General features: G+C 38.4%; 1 protein-coding gene across 50 annotated transcripts in view; it reads left to right on the top strand.

The window, feature by feature from the left end:
• The window catches only part of APBB2 (amyloid beta precursor protein binding family B member 2), a 409320-nt gene that overhangs the window by 173498 nt on the left and 211057 nt on the right, over nt 1-24765 (top strand). For 36 of the 50 annotated variants that reach the window (XM_065544921.1, XM_074039655.1, XM_074039634.1 and 33 more), the window contains one exon: nt 12637-12705. The exons of the other annotated variants lie outside the window; for them this stretch is intronic. In XM_065544921.1, coding sequence (XP_065400993.1) covers nt 12687-12705 — 19 coding nt within the window. In that variant the 5' untranslated portion in view covers nt 12637-12686. The remainder of the gene's footprint in view (nt 1-12636; nt 12706-24765) is intronic. 50 annotated transcript variants of the gene reach the window in all.

Genomic DNA, 24765 nt, shown 5'->3' with positions numbered 1-24765 from the left:
AAAGCAGATGGGTGGTTGCTGTCGTCCTTTTCACAAACTCTAAACCTAATCTTTCTTAGTAAAACTCAGCTTTGTCACCTTCTTTTCCCCCATAGTTTTCATTTACGAATAGAAGACATATGTGAGGGAGAGGGCATTTCTTTATTGATTTTTTTAAAGATACAGGGTATCTATATACCCAGCTTCATGTACAAACCTTTTTTTTTTTCAAATTAAAAATCTTTTTCTCTGAATATAAAAATGTTTTATGCTCATTATGAAAAAACTTAGAAAAATAACAACTTATAAAGTATCAGAAGACCGTTTTCTAAATCCTGTCACCCAGAGATACCACTATGAACATTTTGATGAACTCTTCTATTCGTTCCTTTAGCAGTGATTTATTGAACATCTGCAATGTGCCAGGCACTAGGAATATACTGATGAATGAAACAGACATAGTCTCTGCCCTCATACAGGGAGAGAGAGAAAGACATTAAATAAATTATAGAAATTATATAAATATGAAATTTTATAAAAGTACAGAACACTAATAAGGTTAAATGCCATATAAACTATTTTTTAAGAAAGAAATAGAGTAAAATCCCTACTGACAATGAAAACATGCCAGAAGACATGCTCAATTAAAAATGATTAAAACCATAATATTCTACTTCAGAATAATTAAAAGAGATTATTACAAAATTATACAGGAGATGAAAGAACAGCATAAATCTGAATTAGCAAAACTCAGAGACAAGGAGACAGAACTCAAGAAAGAATTAGAAATTTTTAAAAAATCGTTTAAAAAATAAATTCTAAATTGGAAGGAGCACAAAATCAACTAAATACCACAAATATTGCCCTAAGAGAAATAATAGAGGGTGAAAAGGAAGATAAAGTTAAAAATCCAAAGGAAATGAATAAAGAAGTAAAATTTGGGAAAAGTTGACAAATATTGAAGATAGACAAAGCAGATCCAACATACAGATAATAGGAGAGGAGAAAACCAAAGCAAAGGTGTGGTACAAATGATATATTTTAAGAAAAGTTTTCTGGAAAAAAAAATTGAAACTACGTTTTGAAAGAGAAAATCATGTATTTTAGAATATCACCTTAGAACAACCAATACCAAGATATTCTAATAAAACTAATGGGTTAAAAAGAAGAAAGAAAAAGTCCTTTGGGCATCTTGACAAAAAAGGGAAAACAGTAATAGAGAATTAGATTGTTCTTAGACTTTTTACAGAAACTCTTATGCTGAAAGAAAATACATACCTAAGGTATTCAAAGGAAAGAAAATGTGAGCCAATATTTTTATATCTAGCAAAATTGACCTTCAAGCATAAAGAACACAAACTTATGAACATGCAAAAAAATCAGTGGAGGAAATATTGCTTCTCATGAGCTCCTCCTAAGGAATCTTCTACAGAGTGAGCTTCAAACAACAAAAATAACAAGAAAGATGTAAGATGAGCTTGGGACATCTCAAGATAATAAATAGGTAGCAAGGAAGCTATCAAAGATTATTAGGGCGTGTCACAATGACTTAGGAGCCAACTTGAAGAGGCTCCTACTGGCCAAAAATAAAATTGCAAATATGTTTAAATCCATGAGGTTATGATATGAAAAAAAAAATTATTGGTTCTGCAGTATGAAAAAAAGGTTAATGGAGCACCAATTCATCATCTTGAAAGTAGTTAGGAAATAATCAGCTTCTTTCTTACATGAACATGAACTGTACCACTGGAAAACCAAGTGGTAGATGAAGGAAAACATCTCCTAAAATTTTTCCACCCAGTAGATGAAAATGAAATTAAATAATTGGAATATCACTATTTTCCAACCCCTGTGGATTTAGGGGATTTAGGCATTGAATAACAATGGCTGCTAACATCAGAAATGAATGAAAACCAGATACCATGTGCTTCCTAATGAAAGATCATACCACCACAGACTGAATTTCGGTCTGTTCAAACCTCTGAATCTAGCTCCAATTTGCAGGAAATTCAGAGGTTGGAGAAACGAGTTAAACATGCACCACCAAAATTCATACTGTGGGAACTTCATACCTCAGACAGCCCAGATTCTTTAACAAATTAATTGTAAGGAAAAGAAAAGGATAGAGGCGATATAGATTAAATGTAACTTAAAAGACATCAAAAGTTTAAAAATAGACAACACTTATGCTGAGTAGGATTGTACACTTGGGTAACAGAATCATAAAGAAATGCCAGGAACTGATTACCATGATTACCATAAATTCAAGAGTTTGTTTACTTTGGAGGAAGGGAAAGTCATGGATGGCCTTCTACAGTAACAAGCGAAAGCTGTGTTTTGATTAAGGTGGTGGTTATGAGTGTTTTCTTTATAATAAGCTATTTGTTTTGTGTGGTTCTCTTAATCTGTGTTTTATTTTACCATAAAAAGATTTAACAATATTTTTATAAAAGAATGCCAGTATACGTACTGCCTTTCTCCCAACTTTTATTATGAGAAATTTCAAACAGAAAAATGGAAAGCATTGTGTAAGGAATGCCTATATACTCATCATACTGTTTTCCAGTTAGTTTTTTTCATTTAGTATTATTTAGTAAATATCTTTCTGTGCAATTAAATACAGAAGCATCCTCACTTTTAGATGATGCATAGTATTCATTGTAGGATGTGATCCTTTATTTAATCAGTTTCCTAATGATGGACATTTAACTTGTTTTTGATTTTTTTCTGATAGAAATAATGCTGCTTATTTGTCCTTACAATAAATACCTAAAATTTGCTTTGTCACAGCATATTCTAATATGCAAAGTATAAATGCTGATGTGCTGTGAATGAACAGTTAGCAGTAGAGACTAAAGATGCAGGCTAGATTAATCAAGACAGCCCTGTGTAACCTAGGGAGGACATAAACCTCAAAGAAAAGACTAAAAAATAGATTCCCCCCTGCAGGATCCTCACATAGCATTATACCTTTCCTGGATCAATTTAGGTTTCATCCCACAGCTCTTCTACAATCTCATTTGGTTGTTGTGGGTATAACCAGTGTATCATTTATGTATTGCCACAATTAATGCTGCATAATGAAGTAACCCAAAATTCAGTGGCTTAAACTGTAGCCATTAGTATTTTTGGGATGGCTGAGTGGTTCTTCTTGTAGTCTCTGCTGAGCTCACTCGTGTGGCTACAGTTAGCTGCAGGGGTAGTAGACAGATCTGCTGATCTTTGCAGTGGTCTTTCACGTGTTTAATGGTTGGCTGGCTTAGGGTGGTCAAAAATAGCCTTGGACCAAGAAGATTTAGCCATCCTACCTAAGTCTCCCAACACCCTTCCGACAGGCCTAGGCATGTTCTCATGGCAGTAGCACAGATCCTGTCTTTTTCAGGAGAGTAGAAATGGATCCATACATTCTGAGCTTCTGTGTCATCCCATTTGCTAACATCCAGTTGGCCAAAATAAGTAACACAACTGAGACCAGAGCCAGGGGAAAGGGATTGCAAGGTTACAGAGCAGAGGGCAAGGATGCAGAGAGGCTGTTGATTGGGGTCATTAACTTAGTCCTTTATAGTTGTCCAATAGCATATTTTAAATTGGCACATCTTAGAAGCATTAAACATTGTAGTTATTTCTAAATTGCAGATGTTAATGCCTTTGGAATATGAAAGTTGGGGATCAGGCCAGGCACGGTGGCTCACGCCTGTAATCCTAGCACTTTGGGAGGCCGAGGGAGGCAGATCACGAGATCAGGAGATCAAGGCCATCCTGGCCAACATGATGAAACCCTGTCTCTACTAAAAATACAAAAATTAGCCAGGTGTGGTGGCACATGCCTGTAGTCCCAGCTACTCAGGAGGCTGAGGCAAGAGAATTGGTTGAATGCAGGAGGCAGAGGCTGTAGTGAGCTGAGATCGTGCCACTGCACTCCAGCCTGGGTAACAGAGTGAGACTCTGTCTCAAAAAAATTAAAAAAAGAAAGTTGGGGATCAGGTATATTTGTGGGGGAAGCATAAAACTTTTGCTTCATTGAAAAAATTTCTGATTAAGTGTTATAAAGATAACTCTTAAATGGAAAAATCTACATTTAATGTTATGTCTTGAAAATACTTCTTTTCCAGTTGTTGGTGTTTTCCCCTGGGATACATTTCAGAAAATAGGGTTTTTTTTTTTCTGTCTTTGCATGTTTTTCTTTGTTTGATAGTGTTCTTGGAACTGGTTTTGAAATCTCACTTGGAGAACACAGAATGGAGTAAGATAAAGAGCTAGGATCATAAATCAATGTCTTTAAGTATTTTTGCGAAAGATAAAGAAATTAGTGATAGGATTAGTTCTTGGACCTTTACTGCCACAACTTTTTTCTCTCTGTTTTAGACTATATAAGTAGTAAATTTTAGATCTCTCAAAGTTGTGATTTTTAACAGCAAGTATGCAGTGACTAGCTCTGTGAATGACAAAAAAATTATTACCAGTAATGGTTAATGTCCCAAAAATGTAAGAAATTCAAGTTTATTCCCATAGAGTACAATGTTATATGCCAATTCAGTGTGTACACTTCTGTGCAGAAATAAAAACACTGGAATAAAGTTTTGCATTACATGTACTTACTATATACTCCACATTATGCATGCATTACAAGACTATGCACGTTTTACTTGTTTAACCGAAACTGCATGTATTGCACTAAGCAGGCAATTTAAAGGATTTTTGTTTTAAAGCAGTCAACTGTTGTTGAATTTTGGTTTATTTTCTGACTTTAAAACCCACCCCCAAAGTGAGTTAAAATTTCACACATGTAGCCGGGCATGGTGGCTCATGCCTGTAATCCCAGCACTTTGAGAGGCTGAGGCGGGCAGATCACGAGGTCGGGAGATCAAGACCATCCTGGCTAACACGGTGAAATCCTGTCTATACTAAAAATACAAAAAATTAGCCAGGCATGGTGGAGGGCGCCTGTAGTCCCAGCTACTCAGGAGGCTGAGGCAGGAGAATGGCATAAACCCGGGAGGCGGAGCTTGTAATGAGCTGAGATCACACCACTGCACTCCAGTCTGCAAGAGCGAGACTCCGTCTCAAAAGAAAAAAAAAAAAAATTAAATTCACATATGTTCTCAAGTATGCTTTATTTTGCTTTTCTGAGCTACAAGCAACGAGAGGACTCAGGTTTTGCCTGCCAGCAGTTGACAGCCCCCTTTGTTTTTAGTTGCCATGTACATCAGAATGTTGGACACAAACTTCAAAAGAACCCTAATAATGTGGTGAGAATTGTCTTGTGGCATTAATTAATTTAGGCTATTTGAGTCAACTTCAAGAGAAGAGTCCAAAAAACATGGTATAGCGGTTTTGAGCCTCATTTTTAGAGGTGAACAGCTGATGCCAGCTCCATCACTTGCCTCTGGTGGGATCTTTGGCATGTTACCTAACCCTCTGCTTCCGTTTCTTAATCTGTAAAACTGACATAATAACTGTATCTTTTTCATAGGGTTGCTGGCGGTGATAAGTGAGATAATCCTTATCAAGTACCTACTTAGCACAATGCCTGGCACATAATAAGCATTCAATAAATGCTATATAGCGTTAATACTTCGGAAGGACCCGAGTCATCTGATAGAAGTACTTCATTTTATAGATCTGGAAATAAGGCTTAGTTCTCCAGGGGAAAATGTTTAAAACCTTAAAGTAAGAGGGAATCAGTATGTATTTGTAGATAGATCTAATCCTGGAATGCAATGTCTACTTTAAAAGTATTCATCACTAATATAATCTTGTAGATTTTCGAGAGCATCGGCCGACAGTTTTTCTGACAGCCTTTCCTCTGCTTGGCAGGTTATGATGATGATTTCACTAATGTCAGAAAGATAATTTTCTATATAATTACAGTTTTTAGCTCCATTCTTGGACTCAGCCTACTATTTGTGAATGTTTTCACAAGAAATCAGCATAGGGCAGAGAAAGGATACAGAGGATGTGAACTACCAAAATTTACTGGGTACTTACTTAAGCCAGGTATACAAAGATCTCCAGGACACTGCTTTTGGTCCAGAAAGCTTACAGCCTAGTTGAGGAAACAAGCGTGGGTAAGAAAAAAAATAACAACAATAATAGCAGTGAGTATTTTTTTTTTTTTGAAACAAGGTCTCGCCAGTTGTCTCACAACTCACTGCAGCATTGAACTCCTGGGCTCAAGCAATCCTCTTGCTTCAGCCTCCCAAGTAACTAGGACTGCAGGCATCTGCCACCATGCCCGGTTAGTTTTTAAATTTTTTTGTGGAGATGGGGCTCTCACTATGTTGCCCAGGCTGGTCTTGAATTCTTGGCCTCAAGCAATCCGCCTGCCTAGGCGTCTGAAAGTGCTGGGATTTATAAGCGTGGACCACTGCATCTGGCCTTAATTAGCATTTACTGAACGCTTAGGATGTGCTAGACACTAAGCAAAGCAAACAAGCAGCCTATGATACCCCATTCTGTTGTCATAGTAATTGTCAGATTGATGGTAACCACAATTTACAGTCCAACAAGACAGTCAAATAGGCTTCCAGACATTAAGTATTGGTTCAAGATCATATAGGATTTAAGTGTCAAATGAGTTAAGAGGAAGAGATAACTCTGGGCCAAGGTCATAATTTTCAAAGTTGGGGTTTGGGGGTGGCTAGAACTCCCACTAGGGGAGTGTGGAAGGGGCCCACTATTTGAATCGGGTGGAGACCAGGGATGATAAATGTCTTGCAGTACTTAGGACTACCCTGTACAACAAAGATTGTCTTACTCTGCAGAGCTTTTAAATACCCTAGCAAATATTCATGTAGTTAAAGACATTTTTGTATAATTATCTGACCCTAGAAATTCTAAACTTGGTTTTAATATACACTATGTGTTCCAGAAGTGAAAACTCCTTCTCATTTAAAGACAAGTGTATTTAATATTTTTTGGAATATTCCAAAGAGTTGTTCAGCATTTTGCAATTGATGTTATTGGCAGCAGTGCAAATCATGTCTGAGTTGTCAATACAACACATGCCTTTTTCAGTCTGCATTTATAGCTGTTGCACTAACAATGGTTCTACACATAGGTGAGTGTCTGATACCTGTTTGTTATGACTGCTGGAATAGTCATGCCAGAGAATTTGCTTATTGAAATGTTTCCCTCCTTTTATTCCCCCTTTTCTAGAATTTATGTGTTCAGATAGGTTATATTATCTGTGAATATCACTTTAGGATAATAAAGGGGTTATTATAAGCTATTTGTATAGAAAGGGAGTATTGGGTTTTATAGCATTGCACTGAGTTTCTAGGGAAGTAGCTATTTGAAGGTAAAGAGGATAAATGAGAGATTCTAGAATCAGTTGGGTCTTAGATTGTTAGTGGTTGAAACAACTTAATTCTGGAGATTTTAGATAAGGTGGTGATTGTGACCAGAGCAATGTTTATCTGGCATCATAGATCTGCAATAGATCCGGGATGGTGTATGGGGAGGAATTAGACTGGCTGTCGGGGAGGAGTTATGGGACTGTGCAGTACTATTTTAAAAATGGGTTGGACAAAGAGCTAGGCACATTGAGAAGGAGGAATCGGTCAGACTTGTTTGGTAGTATTTGGGGAACATAGGTAAAATGGAATTGTTTGTCTGATTTTTATTTAAATCTTTCGTTCCTCTTCAGAATTATTTAAAGGTACATAGCATCTTTTACTGAATCAAATTACAAGAGGGCATTTTATCTATCTGTCTGTTTGTCTGTCTGTCTGCTTAGTGGTGCTTTTGTGATTTGGGGTTGCAAGCTCTCTCTCTGGTCCTGTCAGATATTTATTGATCCCTAGTACCATTATCTGAAGGCACATCAGCATTAAGAATTTTTATTAACGGGACATGTGAAAACACTGCTAGAAGGAAACTATTGTTGCTAGACTGTTTCACTTAGGTAGCTTTATGCTTTGCCCCAAAAATCACAACTGTATTCTCAGTGCAGAACTTGTAGTGACCTGCCATTTGTCCCCAACAACTCTGAACTCAGTATGTGATTTTTATGGAAACAAGGGCTCTCCTCTCAATGCTGACAAAATCTCTAGCATTACAGCTGAAGTAGCATGTCCACCAGTCTTTGCTTTTATGGAAAAGTACATAATATTTTGATTAGGGTAAAGTTTTTTTGTTTTTTTGGTTTTTTTTTTTTTTTTTTTAGACAGAGTCCTACGTTGTCACCCAGGCTGGAGTACAGCGGCGTGATCTCGGCTCACTGCAACCTCTGCTTCCCGGGTTCAAGCAGTTCTCCTGCCTCAGCCGCCTGAGCAACTGGGACTATAGGCGTGTGCCACCACACTGGCTAATTTTTTTATTTTTTGTAGAGACGGAATTTTACCATATTGGCCAGGCTGGCCTTGAACTCTTGACCTCATAATCCACCCACCTCGGCCTCCCAAAGTGCTGTGGTTATAGGCGTGAGCCATTGCACCCGCCTAGGGTAAAGTTTTGAATCTGTCTACATTCTCTAGATCAGGGCTTCGCCAGTAGAAATAGAATGCAAGCCACGTATGTAATATAAAATTTTCTAGTACCACATTCTTTAAAAAGGTGAAATTATTTTTAACATGTTTTATTTAACTTAATATAACCAAACTATTATCGTTTCAACATGCAATCGATATTTTAAAATTATTAGACATTGTACATTTTTTCCACGCCAAGTATTCACAATCAGCATGCATTTTACGCTCACAGAAATCAACTTGGATGCAATATTCATTGGAAATACTTGACCTGTATTTAAATTTCATAAAATTCAGAGTTGAAGAAGTAGACTCACCTACCTAAGAAGTTCCAAACCTACTTAAATGTTTTCCAATAAGAGTCAAATATCAGCTTATAAATTTATATTTAAATTAATTGTAGTTAAATAAATTCAGTTGTCAGTTGCACTACTTTTTAAGTATTCAATACCTTGTAGGTACTAGTAGGTAGGGACTGTATTGGACAGCACAGTTGTATATTGTTCTTAAAAGCCATGCATTTGTATAGTGTTTTCCTATTTTCCAAGTGCTGCTTTGATATCTTCTCAGGTTATTGTTTATGTAGAATTAGTCCATGCCCCTAAGTTCCTCTCAGAAACTGTTTTATTAGATGAGATTCATTCATCAAAGATATAAGTGCCTAGGGGAAAAAGTTCTGCATGTTTGTGCCTCATCCCCAGGGCCAGGAAATGCCTTGCACATTCTAGGTGTTTAATAAGTGTTTATCTACCTAAATCCCAGTTGGTCCTCAAATTGCACCTTAAATTTGACTTTCTCAGGAAAGCATTTCCTGACCCTCCAGTCTGGCCTGTGGTTGTTTTGTTGCATTTTCTCTTATATCTAAGTTATTTTCCTCCAAAACTTATTTATGCTGTGAGTAACTTTGTGATTAATATCCATCTTTCCAACAACTAGGCTATAAGTTCCGTAAGAGGGGAAATGTGTTTTTTACTCACTAAAGTATCCCTTACTCCTAACATAATGCATGGCACATGGCAGGTATGAAATAAATATGGGTCAGATAGTAACTTAGGGCTATTTATAATATGAAGTCGTTAGCAGAATGTCTAATTCTTAACTTTATAGATGTTGGTTTGTTTGGTAAGGGAAACAGGAATATTTTATTTTAAGGATTATATACATTAAGGATAGTTATCCCTCGGTATTTGAGGCAGATTGGTTCCAAGACTCCCTTCAGATACCAAAATCTGGGGATGCTCAAGCCCCTTAAATAAAGTGGGGTAGTGTTTGCATAGAATCGATGCAACATCCTCTTGTATACTTTTTATTTTTTAATTTTTTTTTAGAGATAGGGTCTCACTCTGTTGTCCAGGCTGGAATACAGTGGTGCAATCATAGCTTACTGCAGCCTTGACTTCCTGGGCTCAAGTGATCCTCCCACCTCAGCATGCTGAGTAGCTGGGATACAAGTGTGTGCCACCCCACCCAGCTAATTTTTGTATGTTTTGTAGAGACAGGGTCTCACTCCGTTGCCCAGGCTGGTCTCAAACTCCTGGGCTCAGGTGGTCCGTCCCCCTCCATCTCACAGTGTGCATGAGCCGCTGTACCTGCCCCTTCCGTATACCTTAAATCACCTCTAGATTACTGATAATACAATATAAATGCTATGTAAATAGTTTTGCTGTACTGTACTGTTTAAGCAATAATGACAAGGATAAAAAAGTCTGTACATGTTCAGTACAGAGGCAACCATCACAGGCCTAACTTTCTGATCCTCACTTGGATGTATGCATGGATGTGGAACCCGAGGATACAGAGGGCCAACTGTATGCAGATTCTTAGTTTTTGTGCAAGCCTTTTCAGAATGCTCACACTAGTATGCCTTTTTTTTTTTTTTTAACTTTCTCTTTACTGGTCTTCATTTTCTTGAGTAGCTATTCATCTCTTTCTCTGCATAGCATTTAAAGTGCACTGAAGACAAAAACTAAAATTTAAGAAAAGGAAAATGGAATTGTGAAATATGTTTAAGGAACTGAGCAGAAAGTTATAGGGCAAAGACAGAGGAACACAGAGGAGGCATCACTTGCTGTTTCAGGACATTTTCGAATAAACCCACCCTTTTCATTATACCAGAGTAATGAGCCTTACCCACAGTTTGTGAAAATATAATTAAAAATGTATCTTGGCTCAGTAGACCAGGTTCTCAGGTCATTATCAGAATCATAAAGTTGGAAGTGATGCCCATTAAAGGTTTCTAGTTTGGAAAGGTTAGATTAGAATTAAGTTTTTACAAATATAAAGGTTTTTCAATTTAAGTTATGCTTTAGAAAACCTCTAGCATTTGATTATTTTTCTTTTAACTTTTCATAGAAGTGTAATACGCATACAGAAATGTGCACGTAAGAGTACAGCCTGATGAATTTCCACATCTTGATGAAAAAAACATGACATTCCCAGTGTCCCAGAAGCAACCCTCTTGCTACTTCCCTACCCCACCCCCAATAATCCTGATATCAATCAGTTTTTCCTGTTTTTGTACTTCATATAAATAGAATCATACAGTATCTGTATTTGACTTAGTATAACATATTATCATTCTGAGTGACATTCCTGATAGCAACTCATTGAAAACAAGGTCCATTTTCAGTTTTCCTTGTTATGTATCATTTTGGTAAACTGGCAGCTTCCAATGTTTCTAGATCTTTATATTCCTTTAAGAAATTTTCCATGTAAATGCATGTGCATCTGAGTATATGCCTAGGTGTGTGTGTGCACATGTATTTATATGTGTATGCTTTTTAAAAATGTTACTTAAGTTAGATCATGCTTTGCTATGCATATTAGTCACCTCTTGGTGATCCCAGAACCCTTTCTGGCTGGGCCTGGTGGCTTACGCCTGTAATCCCAGCACTTTGGGAGGCCAAGGTGGGCGGATCACTTTAGGTCAGGAGTTCAAGACCAACCTGGTCAACATGGTGAAACCCCGTTTCTACTAAAAATACAAAAATTAGCTGGGCGTGATGGTGTGTGCCTGTAATCCCAACTACTTGGGAGGCTGAGGCAGGAGAATCATTTGAACCCTGGAGGCGGAGGTTACAGTGAACTGAGATCATGCTGCTACTGCCCTCCAGCCTGGGTGACAGAGCCAGACTACATCTCAAAAAAAAAAAAAAAAACCCCAAAAAACCAGCAACCCCTTTTATATAGGCTCTTGTAGATCCACTTCATTTTTCCTAACGGCAGCATGATATTTCATTGTATGGATGTATCATCATCTAATGAACCAGCTGTGCACTGAAGAACAGCTAGGTGGTTACTGGCCTTTTGACTTTAGAAGAATAGAATCCACATGAGCTTGTCTGTGAAATAAATTATTAGAAGTGGAATTGCCAAGCAGTGGGATCCATGCATTCAAAACTTGCTCAGATATTTGTAAATGGCTCTCCAAAGAATTTTGCCAGCTTTTACTCCCACCAGCAAGGTTTGAAACTTCCTGTTTCCAGTATCCTGTCCTTAGATTGTGGTATTATCTGGCTTATTAATCTTTCCAGTCTGATATGGGAAATCCAGTTAGACATTGTTATTTAAATTGGTATTTTCTTAAGTTGTAAGTGCAGCTAGTGATTTATGTTTATTCAACATTTGTGTTTCTCTTGGGATTTGTTTCTTTCCTTATTCTCCTACAAGCTTGTTCATATTTTTCTTAATGGTTTCAGGGAACTCTTTCTATATGAAGGAAGTTAACCCTTTTATGTCATCTGTGGTGGTAATTTTTTCTTCGGTCTGTTTTTTGTTTTTATCGTGTTTATAGTCACATTTTTTCTAAACAGATGATTTTAATTTTTACGTGGCAAAATGTCCCAATTTTTTTTTTCTGTAGGGGTGCTGAATTGTGTGTGTGTGTGTGTGTGTGTGTGTGCACGTTTCATGAGAAAAAACATTGAACACTTGAGACAGAAAGGTAGGTTAGGCCTACCATGAAAAAAAACCCTCAATAAATGTTTGTGGGAAATGTGGCTGAGTGGGAATTCAAGTTTCAATCAAAAGTGGTGTGACGAACTATAAACGAACAAAAATGTGGACATTGTCTGCCAAAATTTGTTTAGTGTATGTAACAGCTTTTGGAGAGATTTTCACTGCTATGCTTTTCTTTTATGCTTTGTTATTTGGGGTTTTAATTTCTCAAATGATCCCTTTTTTTTAGATTTCAAATTATAACCTATTTCCTGCACCATTGCTGACGCCCAGTGATCCATGTCAGAAGTACTTCCAGGTCAGATACATTTTCACGTATTTCAATGCAGAGAAGCAGTTGAATATTCAAACTTAAAAAAAAAGAGATAATGTTTAATGTTAAACTTATGATTTGCTAAAATAACATGTTTTTGAATTTCATTGTTCTTCACTAATGTAATAGAAAAATGAATCTTTAAAATCAAGTAGAAGAATTAGTTGGACTTAACCATATTTGTGTAATAATTGCATGAATATAATGTAAAAATATTTTAGTTGACTGTGACAGGAGCTTAAAAATGTCAAATTTTACCATCTAGCATTGTATATTACAACCTGGGTACTACTGAAATGTGAACAAAGGAGTAGGTGTTGGTGTTGAGTCTCTCAATCTGCATCTTATTAATAGCTTGTAGAGTTTGCTTAGACAGAACCCCCCCCCCACCCCCAATACTGAATATATTCTTCTCCTTGGGTCTAATCAGCAGATTAATTTCAGGTCTTAGGAAGACGACCTTAATTTTACTGTACGTCCCTTTTTTGGTCTCGTGATAGATGCTAGTCTACACACAACATGGTGTGGGATTTAATCCCTAGCCTCACAGTTACATAATAAGGAAAAAGCAATTGCAGTAACATTTCAAATTAAACATCATATAGGACTTCAAGTGACAGATAGATCTGGATAGATTTCATATTTATTAGGGCACATATTGCTCCGCAAGTTCTGAGTTTTTAAATAAGTAGATTTAAACCATTGGCAAATAGATACTAATGTCCCTAAATTCTAAACTTATTATTAAATATAATCAAGCTGCTGTCTCCTTTATATGACATTTTTCATGTTACATTTCAACAAAGAACTAAAATAAAACGTAGTAAACACTAAGCTCATAGAGGTATAAGAGAGGCAAGAAATATTCTTTTATAAAAAGCAGCCAAAAACTATGACAAACCTGAGTTCACAAAGGAAAGTCAGTGTCTTAGAGCTGATTTTTAGAAGCCATCTAATCATAACAGTGTGATGATTTGGGGAGGGTATGGATTTTGTCAATGCATATTTTGTCAAAACATATTGAATAGATATACTAGTTATGGAAAAATCAAGAAAAATACATATGTTCTTTAGAAAATAGATTTTAAATGTTGAGAATAATTCCCTTTAGGGATCCTTTAACTTTTAAAATCATATTTTTATGAGATAGATTATTAATAGATAAGATTATTATTATAGTCTTATCTTCAAGGTACACTAGTATGAAAACAGTAAAATAAAGCTGGCAAGTGTATAAAATGAAATGTATTCCTCTAAGTGAAGGTAGACTAATAAAATAACTTCTAGAAATTTCCTGTTCTTGATACATTTTGTTATGCTGATGTTTTCATTGTTCATGGTGGTGCTCAAACAGCTTTATTCTTTGGCGGTTATGTAAGAGATACTGAAACAGTTATCTAGCCTGGTTTTTAAATAACAGCTACTAGTCTCATGCATCGGTATGACATATAACACATTTTACAAGGAAAGAGGTATTCTTAGTTCAGTGGAAAATCCTATTCCAGCCATTTTTTCACTTGAAAATTCAAATAGCGACTGGTGAGAGAGGGTCTGGACTAGTAAGTGGAGTTAGGTTTGCCTTCAGCTCCTTTTTCTAACTCTAGGGAGCTGTGACTACAGGGACATCTTTTAAAAACAAACATGCCAGAATTTATTTATTTATATATTTATTTATTTGTTTAAATTTGTTTTGAGACAGAGTCTTGCTCTGACACCCAGGCTGGAGTGCAGTGGCACAATCTTGGTTCACTGCAACCTTTGTCTCCCAGGTTCAAGCAATTCTCCTGCCTCAGGCTCCCGAGTAGCTGGGATTACAGGCATGTGCCATGACGCCCGGCTAATTTTTGTAATTTTAGTAGAGACACGGGTTTCGCCACATTGACCAGGCTGGTTTTGAACTCCTGGCCTCAAGTGATCTGCCAGCCTCAGCCTCCCAAAGTACTAGGATTACAGGCGTGAGTCACCATGCCCAGCCAAACATACCAGAATTTATACCATCATCTGCCTTTGAAATTCCTGTTGACCCTTCAGGATTCAGCTCTGGAGTCCCTTCTGAGCAGGTCTTAGACCATGATATCAAGTAATTACCCTATTTCAAGGATCCTGTTATTGTTTTTTTCCCTTTCAGAATAGATTTGGAGCCCAGCTTATCAGTAACTCAAGAAAATATGTGACATTTCTTTATAGCTCACCTACTTTTTTTTTCACCTGAACCAATATTCCAAAGCTGGATCATCATCAGGCTTGCCCATAAAAGTCTAGAGCTCTATTAAAAAAAAAAAATTATCTTTGAAAGTCACTGAGACTTTACTAAAGAATGGAAACAGCTTAGAAATTGAGCAGGGAAGAGAGCTAGATGTGGTGGTGCATACCTGTAGCCCCAGCTACTTGGGAGTCTGAGGCAGCAGGAGAATCGCTTGAGCCCAGGAATTTGAGGCTGTAGTGCATGATGACTGTGCCTGTGAATGCACTCCAGCCTGAGCAACATAGTGAGACCCTGTCCCTTAAATTAAAAAAGAAATTGAGCAGAGAAAATGTCCTTGGAATATAATTTCCAAAGTTGACTATTCCGAAGGTCTTAATTCTTACTTGAATACACACATTCTGCTTGTGCTTCCTAAATAACTGATCATCACATCTGCCAGGTGTGATGTTGGGAATGGCAAGCGTTCCCCCATCTGGAGTGCCTTTTTCTTTCTTGTCTGCTGCTGGGCTCCTTACCACCCTTCAAGATCCAACTCAGCTCTTTTTTTCTTTTTTTTTGAGGCAAAGTCTAGCTCTGTTGCCCAGGCTAGAGTTCAGTGGTACGATCTTGGCTCACTGCAACTTTTGCCTCCTGGGTTCAAGTGATTCTCCTGCCTCAGGCTCCCGAGTAGCTAGGGCTACTCGGTACAGGTGCGTGCCACCATGCCCGGCTAATTTTTTGTATTTTTAGTAGAGACGGGATTTCACTGTGTTAGCCGGGATGGCCTTGATCTCCGCACCTCGTGGTCCGCCTGCCTCAGCCTCCCAAAGTGCTGGGATTACAGGCGTGAGCCACCGCGCCCGGTCAGCTCTTCTTTTTGTGGGAAGCCTTCCTTGAACCTCTCTCCTCATCCCTAACATGGTGTTCCATAAGACCCTCTGCCAACTTCAGCCATTGTTAGTTTGTGTAATAACATATCCTTTCTCACTGCCAAATCTGATTTTCTTTTTTAGAAAATAACATTTCTTATTTTTTTATAATCAACAAATAAAACATGTATATGTTTATTGTGTACAACATGTTGTTTTGAAATGTGTATACATTGTGGAATGGCTAAATCAAGCTCATTAAGATTGAGTTTGTTGAGAGGTATGTGATACATTTGTCTTGAATCAGTTCCACTTAAAACATTGAACTGAGTGAGTCCTCAGGCAGTTAAGTTTAATGGGACACAAGAAACCCTCAAGTGGGTAAGATCTGGCTGTTGAAATCACCCCTGTATCTGACACTCTGCATCAGCAGTGTGACATTGTTCTTCTAGTTAGAACATTCTGAGGCTCAAATCCTGCCATCTCCCTGGCCCGGTGACCCAAGCTGCCTTATTGATAACTTTTGCCTCTTTTGTTCACAGAGTTCTTATCATTTTTGTCACATTGAAGGTTTCCTTTCATGAGTAGTTTCATGAAGCCAGCTTTATTTAGCCTCTCCCTCCTAAAAGGAAAAGAAAAATCAGAGTTTATTTCATTTCCTTAATACTTTGTGGTCTAGTTCAAAAGGTGACATTCTTCAGGGTAGAAGTTTCACCATTAACTCCTCGGTGGAAATGAAATTGTATAGCAGAAAAATAAAAATGAAGAAAATGTGAAGTTTCATTCAAGAATGGGGCAAACATTGGACTTCTTTGGGCCCATTTATCAACCCTGGGCCCATTTGTCAGTTTCCAATTTTATAAGCATGTCGTGGGAGTAAAGGGAGAGCAGCAGGTTATTGAAGAGAGAAGTTCTTGTCATTACTGACAAACTCTTTCTTGACAAAAGGCTAAAGGTCTTAGGAAAGGGAAAAGGAGCAGGGGGAAAGCCAGGTTTAACTATAGGATGCAGCACAGGTTTGTATTAGGATGTGGTGTAAGTTACAGGGCCAGTCAGCCTGGTTGTGTCTGTGCTGGGGCCTTTGTGGCTGGGATGGAAAGAAGCTGTGCAAGTCATGAAATTAAAGTGATCCTGGCTTATCCAATTTTGCTTAGGTTTCATAAAAAATACTTTGTGTATTAATGAGGGCTCTTTTAGTTGCACAACAGAGAAAACCCAGCTCCAAGTGGCTTAGGCAAAATAAATACATAAATCTATTTACCTGAGAAGTCCAGCAGTATCATATTTCAGGCATGTCTTATTTTAGGGATTCAGTCATTAGGGCTTGCTCACTTTCTCTCTGTCTCTTGGCTTCGCTTTCTTTGGTAGAGTCATGCTGGGGCAGGTTATCTCTTCATAAGGACCCCTTGAAGCTCTAGGCTTGCATCTTTTAGTTCAAGAAAAAGAGAAAAGAGAGCACCACTATTATCCTTCTGGCAAGTCTCATGGTTGGCTGGCTTCATGTGGGTCATACGCTTTTCCTTGAACCAGCCACTAGAGCCATGGGAATTTGCTACTGTGATTGGCTGTGCCTTGGCCATGTGCCCCCTGAAATAAGGGGTACAATCATCTCTGCCTGAAACACATGGGCCTAACCCCTAGAGTTTATGCTCTATAGGTATCTTTACTTTGTTGGTTTTGTTCACTGCTATATCCTCAGCACTTATAAGCATATCTGGCATGATGTAGTGAACAAAAAATATCTGTTGAATGATTGAATGGGTGTGGAGGAAGGCTGAGTCCCCAAGAAAATTTGTGAGGCTTTTAACAGGTAAGGAGGAAACACATGACAGGCTATAATAGATGTTTCTTCATCGTGCATGCAGGAGAGCAACGACAGCAGTAATATTAGCTCTTGTCACACTCTTAAATCTGAAGTTATACCCATCTCTGGAATAGGAATCGATCCTCTTGAATTGATGTTGGAGCTTTGTAACATAGCATGATGAATAGATGTGGAGGGGATGGCAAAATCACTGGGGGCCCCATCCATCTGTCAGGAATCCAAGAGAACCACCTTTGTGCTAAAAACTAACCCTCGTTGTTACTGGTATTTTGCTTATTCATTCTTCATTTAGTTTTGCTTATTTTGTTCACTGCTGTGTTCTTGACCTTTAGGAGAGTGCCTGGTACATAGTAGGCTCTTGGTAAATATTTAATGAATGAATGAGGAAATGAATTAAGGAGTCAAAAAACATTTATTGTGTCTTCTTACATGCTAGACTTTATGATAAAAGGAACCGGAAGTTCTGGAAAATGAAAGGGAAATGAAAAGCATAGCCCCAGTGAAATATCGTTTCACACCAACTAGGATGGCTGTAGTAAAAAAGAGACAGTAACAAGTGTTGACAAGGATGTGGATAATTTAGAACCCTTATACACTGTTGATGGGAATGGAAAATGGTACAGTGGCTTTTGTACTAAGTCGGTCTGGAAGTTCCTGAAAATGTTAAATATATATATACATAATGTGATATGTTTATAAAAATATAAAACAGTGTGTGTGTGTGTGTGTATACATACAAATGCAAGTTACTATTCTCAGCAGTTCCACTCCTGAGTACACACTCAAGACAATTGAAAATGTGCTACTGAAACACCAGGGGTTCAATCTAGGTCCTGCTGCTCACTGGACAGAAAGTTAGATCACTGAGAGGACGAGTATTGCTAAGGAAGAAGGCTTTAATCGGGTGCTGCAGCTGAGAAGACAGGAAAGGAGCTCAGTCTCAAATCCATCTCCCTGACCAACTAAAACTAAGGGTTTATATAGCAGGGAAGAAACGTAGCAAAGTGTACCAAACAGGATCTAGGTAGGATCAAGGGAGCAGTTAGGATGAATGAGGGGTCCAGCATCTCATTGTCTGGATGCAGTGATCTGGTGAGTTTCAGTTATTTGGTACTTTTTTTTTCTGAGAGACCTGAAGATCATTTCCGGATGAAGGATCTCAGATAAAACAAATATAAATTTATTTTAAGACCAGAAGGGTCAATTTCTGTGTTTATCAAAAAAAGCTATCTGTGGGACTATTGGGTCAGTTTTACATGCCCATACAAAAAAAATCTTGTATATGAGTGTTAACTCATAATAGCTAAAAAGTGAAAACAACCCAAATGTCCGTTAACTAATGAACAAATAAAAAGTGGTATGTCCATACAATGGAATATTGTCCAGCCATAAAAAGGAATGAAGTACTGATACATGCTACAACATGGATGAACCTTGAAGATACAGTAAATGAGAGAAGCCAGTAACAAAAGATCTCATATTATATGATTCTGTTTATATGAAATGTCTGTCATCACCAAGTTCACATAAACAAAGTAGTGTTTGCAGGGGTTAGAGGGAGGGACGAATGGGGCGTGACTGTTAATCGGTACAGGATTTCTTTTTGGGTGATAAAAATGTTCTCGAATTAGATAGTATTAATGGACGCACAACTCTGAGAGTATACTAAATAGCACTGAATTGTGTACTTTAAAATATGGTATATAAATGTATGATATAAAAATTTTTTAATGTTTATTTTAGGTTCAGGGGTACATGTGAAGGTTTGTTACATAGGTAAACACATGTCACGGGGGTTTGTTGTTCAGATTATTTCATCACCTGGATATTAAGCTCAGTACCCGATAGTTATCTTTTATGCTCCTCTCCCTCCTCCCACACTCCACACTCTAGTATCTGTTGTTTCCTTCTTTGTGTTTGCAAGTTCTTATCATTTAGCTCCCACTTGTAAGAGAAAACGTGTTATTTGATTTTCTGTTCCTGCATTAGTTTTCTAAGGATAATAACCTCCAGCTCCATCCATGTTCCTGCAAAAGACATTATCTTATGCTTTTTTTAAATGATGGTGTAGTATTCCATGGTATATATGTACCACATTTTCTTTTTTTTCTTTTTTTCTTCTTTTTTTTTTTTTGGAGTTGGAGTCTTGCTCTTTTGCCCAGGCTGGAGTGAAGTGGCACGATCTTGGCTCACTGCAACCTCCACCCCCCAACTCCCAACCCTCACCCCCCTGGCTTCAAGCGATTCTCTGGCTTCAGCCTCTCAGCCTCCCAAGAAGCTGGTATTATAGGTGTCTGCCACCACACCCAGCTAATTTTTGTATTTTTAGTAGAGACAGGGTTTCACCATGTCGGCCAGGCTGGTCTCGAACTCCTGATCTGAGAAGATCCACCCACCTCAGCCTCCCAAAGTGCTAAGATTACAGGCATGAGCCACCATGACTGGCCCACATTTTCTTTATCCAGTTTGTCATTAATGGACATATAGGTTGATTCCATGTCTTTGCTGTTGTGAATAGTGCTGCGGTGAACATTCATGTGTATGTGTGTTTATGATAGCATGATTTATATTCCTCTGGGTATGTACCCAGTAATGGGACTCCTGGGTTGAATGGTAGTTCTGCTTTTAGCTTTTTGAGAAATTGCCACACTGCTTTCCACAACAGTTGAACTGATTTACACTCCCACTAACAGTGTATAAGTGTTCCCTTTTCTCCGTGACCTTGCCAGCATCTATGATTTTTTGACTTTTTAGTAATAGCCATTCTGATTTGATTTGCATTTCTTTAATGATCAGTGATATTGAGCTTTTTTTCATAAGCTTGTTGGCCAAATGAATGTCTTCTTTTCAGAAGTGTCTGTTTATGTCCTTTGCTCGCTTTTTAATGGACTTGTTTGTTTTTCTCTTGTAAATTTGTTTAATTAAGTTCCTTTTAGTGTTGTGGGAATGAAGGAGGACCAGAGAGACCACGGTAAAACAGGAGGATTTTTATTGAGTGCACTCAGACCTAGCGGATTAACATCCAAAAACTGGGTCTGGAACAAAGACAGCACTAGAATTTTAGACACACTTCTAAAAGGGGGTGGGCTAGCCTGAAACAAGTTTACAGTGGTACAAATCATAGTGGCATGACAGCAAAGATACAGAGGCGGAACAAAGGCAGTTAATTAAATTGCGACAGGTTCTTCATAACTCAGGATTACATGTGACTCTTCCTGTGTGGTCCAGATGGCTGTTATCGAGGCTTGCTTTAGTGCCTTGCACAGGCTTATCTTTTAACCTTCGCTGTGGTGCCTAGATGACTGCAGCCCAGGCCTGCTTAGGCATGTCTTATAATCTTCACTGTGCTGCTTAGAATACTCAACAGAATACTCAAAGTTACTAGAAAACAGGAATCTATAAACTATAAAGTTTACTCATAGAGGAATGGAAAATTTGATTTCTTCTCCCTATGTTGAGGGAGTGCTGGGAGAGTCTCCAGAGCACATTCCTTTGAGCTCTGGCTTCTTAGATAATATTGAGACTTCACCTGGGTCCAGGCTTTGCCTGTTTCTGCCTTTGGGATGAGTCACCCTAATATAGAAAGCTTGTTTTTCTCTTTTTAATTTTATTTTTCTTTCTTTCTTTAATTTCCTCCCTCAGTAAGTGCTGGATATTAGACCTTTGTCAGATGCATAGTTTGAAGATTTTTTCTCCCATTCTGTAGGTTGTCTGTTTACTCTGTTGATAGTTTCTTTTGCTATGCAGAAGCTCATGAGTTTAATTAGATCCTACTTGTCAATTTTTGCTTTTGCTGTGATTGCTTTTGGTGTCTTTGTCATGAAATCTTGACCCATTCCTTTGTGCAGGATGGTACTGCTTAGGCTGTCGTCTAGGCTTTTTTATAGTTTGGGGTTTTACATTTAAGTCTTTAATTCATCTTGATTTGATTTTTGTATACACAATAAGGAAAGGGTCCAGCTTCAATCTTTTGCATATGGCTAGCCAGTTATTTCAGTACCATTTATTGAATAGGGAGTCTTTTCCCCATTGCTGTTTTTTGTCAGCTTTGTTGAAGATCAGATGGTCATAGATGTATGGCTTTATTTCCGGGCTCTCTATTCTGTCCCATCGGTCTATATTCCTGTTTTTGTACCAGTACCATGCTGGTTTGAGTACTGAAGCCCTGTAGTATCATTTGAAGTTGGGTAACATGACGCTTCCAGCTTTGTTCTTTTTGCTTGGGATTGCCTTGGTTAATCTGACTCTTTTTCTTGGTTCCATATGAATTTTGAAATAATTTTCTTTAGCTCTGTGAAGAATGTTGATAGTTTGATAGGAATAGTATTGAATCTGTAAATTGCTTTGGGCAGAGTAGCCATTTTAATGATACTAATTCTTCCTACCCATGAGCATAGGATGTTTTTCCATTTGTTTGTGTCTTTGATTTCTTTGAGCCGTGTTTCATAATTCTCATTGTAGAGATCTTTCACCTCCCTGGTTAGCTGTATTCCTAGGTGTTTTATTCTTTTTGTAGCAATTGTGAATGGGATTGCCTTTCTGATTTGGCTCTCTGCTTGGCTGCTGTTAGTGGATAAGGATGCTAGTGATTTTTGTACACTGATTTTGTATCCTGAAACTTTGCTTAAGTTGTTTATGAGCTGAAGGAGCTTTTGGGCTGAATCTGTGGGGTTTTCTAGATATAGTATATAAATTATATCTCAATAAAGCTGTTATTTTAAAAAATGAATGGGATAGTCACTTTCCTCAAGGCATTTGCAATTTAGAAGAAGACATAGACATAGGATCTAATCATAGAAGTCTGCAACTTCTTATCTACTGAGGAAGTATGCAAGAACTGCTAACTCATGCCCCCATATTTAACAATATGCCTGATGCTTTTCAGATCAAAAAATGGAGAACTTTGAGCTGATAGGATTGCAACTGATGAACAGTCATGTTTGACAGGGAAGTACCCCATTCTGCTCTAGGTTACAAAACATATGCCTTTGACTCTAAATAGTCCTTGTTCTTTTGGAAGTCATGATAGAGTTGAGTAAGAATTTATTTGAGCCAAGACTGAGGAGCAAGATAAATTGGTCTATACATTATATTAAAGGATTTTATTTTAACTCTTGCTCAGATGCTACGTGGGGTAAAAGCTGAGATAACTAACTAACCATTGATCGCCCTTTCCCTGTCTGATATGAGTCCCTTTTTCAAGGAAAGGAAAGATGAATTTCCTGTTGACTTAACTATTAATAACAGTGGTTTCCTTTCAGTGTTTAATAAGAAACTTTCAGAAATTCTGCGTAGACATTTTATGTCAACATTTCTTGAGATGTTAATGAAACACTTGCCTTTCCCATTTTACTCGAGGATTTATTCTTCAAACGTTTATGACTGCTTACTGTGGGCTAGGCTTCTGTGCTGGTTGGTGGAGGTCACAGTCTAGTGGGAAACTCAAACAGGTTAATAGTAAAACAGCATGAATGATGCTGTAATAGAGATGCATTTACGAAGGTGTGAGAATTGGGAGAAGGAGACTCCAGAGGGACAAGAGAAGGCTTCATAAAGAGGTGACATCTTTTCTGAATCTTCAAAGATGAGTAGGAATTTGCTGGAGGGAGGGAAGGATGCTGAGAATGTGTGGAAGGACAAGGAAGATGATGTATGTGTTGAGAGCATTCCATGTGCCTCTGAAATAATTAACTCCATGTACATCATTTTATTCTTCCCAGATCTCACACTTCCTATTCCAATGGTTCTCCATCTTGGCCACAGATGAGAATCACCCCAAGAACGTTTTAATGCCCTAACTGTGCCCAATCCCAGAGTAACTGAATCAGAATCTTGGAAGTATCTTTGTAGGTGGGGCCTAGGCATCTATACTGTTTAAAAGCCCCCCAGGTGGCTTTTCCATGTGGCCAGGGTTGAGAACATTTCCTCATTCCCTTCACATCTGTTCCTCTGTGTCTGGAATTTATTCCTTCCAGTGGGTTCTTGGTCTCACTGACTTCAAGAATGAAGCTGCGGACCCTCGTGGTGAGTGTTACAGCTCTTAAAGATGGTGTGTCCAGAGCTTGTTCCTTCAGATGTTCAGATGTGTCTGGAGTTTCTTCCTTCTGGTGGGTTCATGGTCTCGCTGACTTCAGGAGTGAAGTCGCAGACCTTCACAGTAAGTGTTACGGCTCTTAAAGGTGGTGCATCCTGAGTTGTTTGTTCCTCCCCGTGGATTTGTGGTCTCACTGACTTCAGGAATGAAGCTGCAGACCCTCATGGTGAGTGTTATAGCTCATAAAGGTAGAGCAGACCCAAAGAGTGAGCAGCAGCAATATTTATTGTGAAGAGCAAAAGAACAAAACTTCCACAGCGTGAAAGGGGACCTGAGTGGGTTGCCACTGCTGGCTCTGGTGGCCAGCTTTTATTCCCTTATTTGGCCCCGCCCATGTCCTGCTGATTGGTCCATTTTATAGAGCACTGAATGGTTCATTTTACAGAGTGCTGATTGTTTTGTTTACAATCCTGTTGCTAGACACAGAGTGCTGATTGATGTGTTTTTACAGAGTGCTGATTGGTGCATTTACAATCCTTTAGCTAGACACAGAGTGCTGACTGGTGCATTTTTACAGAGTTATGATTGGTGCATTTGCAATCCTTTAGCTAGACACAGAGCACTGATTGGTGCATTTACAATCCTCTAGCTAGACAGAAATGTTCTCCAAGTCCCCACTCAACCCAGGAAGTCCAGCTGGCTTCACCTCTCAAGCCCCCCTCTAAATAGGACACCCCAACTGCTGTTGGGAATTGGGCATCAACCGCTCTAGCTACTTCCTGCTGGATGGGGACAAAGAAGGGGCCCTGCAGTTGTGGTGTTCTCCAGAGGGGAATTCTTTAGGCCAGTGAAAGGGCCAGCAGGTCGGTCCAGGGGTCCTTGGTAGAAGTTGTTAGTTGAGCTCATTCGGGGTTCCATTTGTAAGACCATCTGTAGCTTGATGGCCGTGATCCTAGAGGAAACAAATTTGACAAGGAGGTTAAAAATACAGGGCCTGAAGGTGAGGAATAGCAAGATGGCTGTCATGGAACCTAGAAAGGGGAGAAGCCATGTTGCTTAACTCCAGAGGTTGGTATAAGAGTTTGAAAGGCGTTGTGGGATTTCAGAAGCCTTTTCCTGTAAACGCCAGGTG

This window comes from Macaca fascicularis, chromosome 5 (genome assembly GCF_037993035.2).
Source record: "Macaca fascicularis isolate 582-1 chromosome 5, T2T-MFA8v1.1".
Classification (NCBI taxonomy): domain Eukaryota; kingdom Metazoa; phylum Chordata; class Mammalia; order Primates; family Cercopithecidae; genus Macaca; species Macaca fascicularis.
This window is presented reverse-complemented; position numbering and strand designations above follow the sequence as displayed.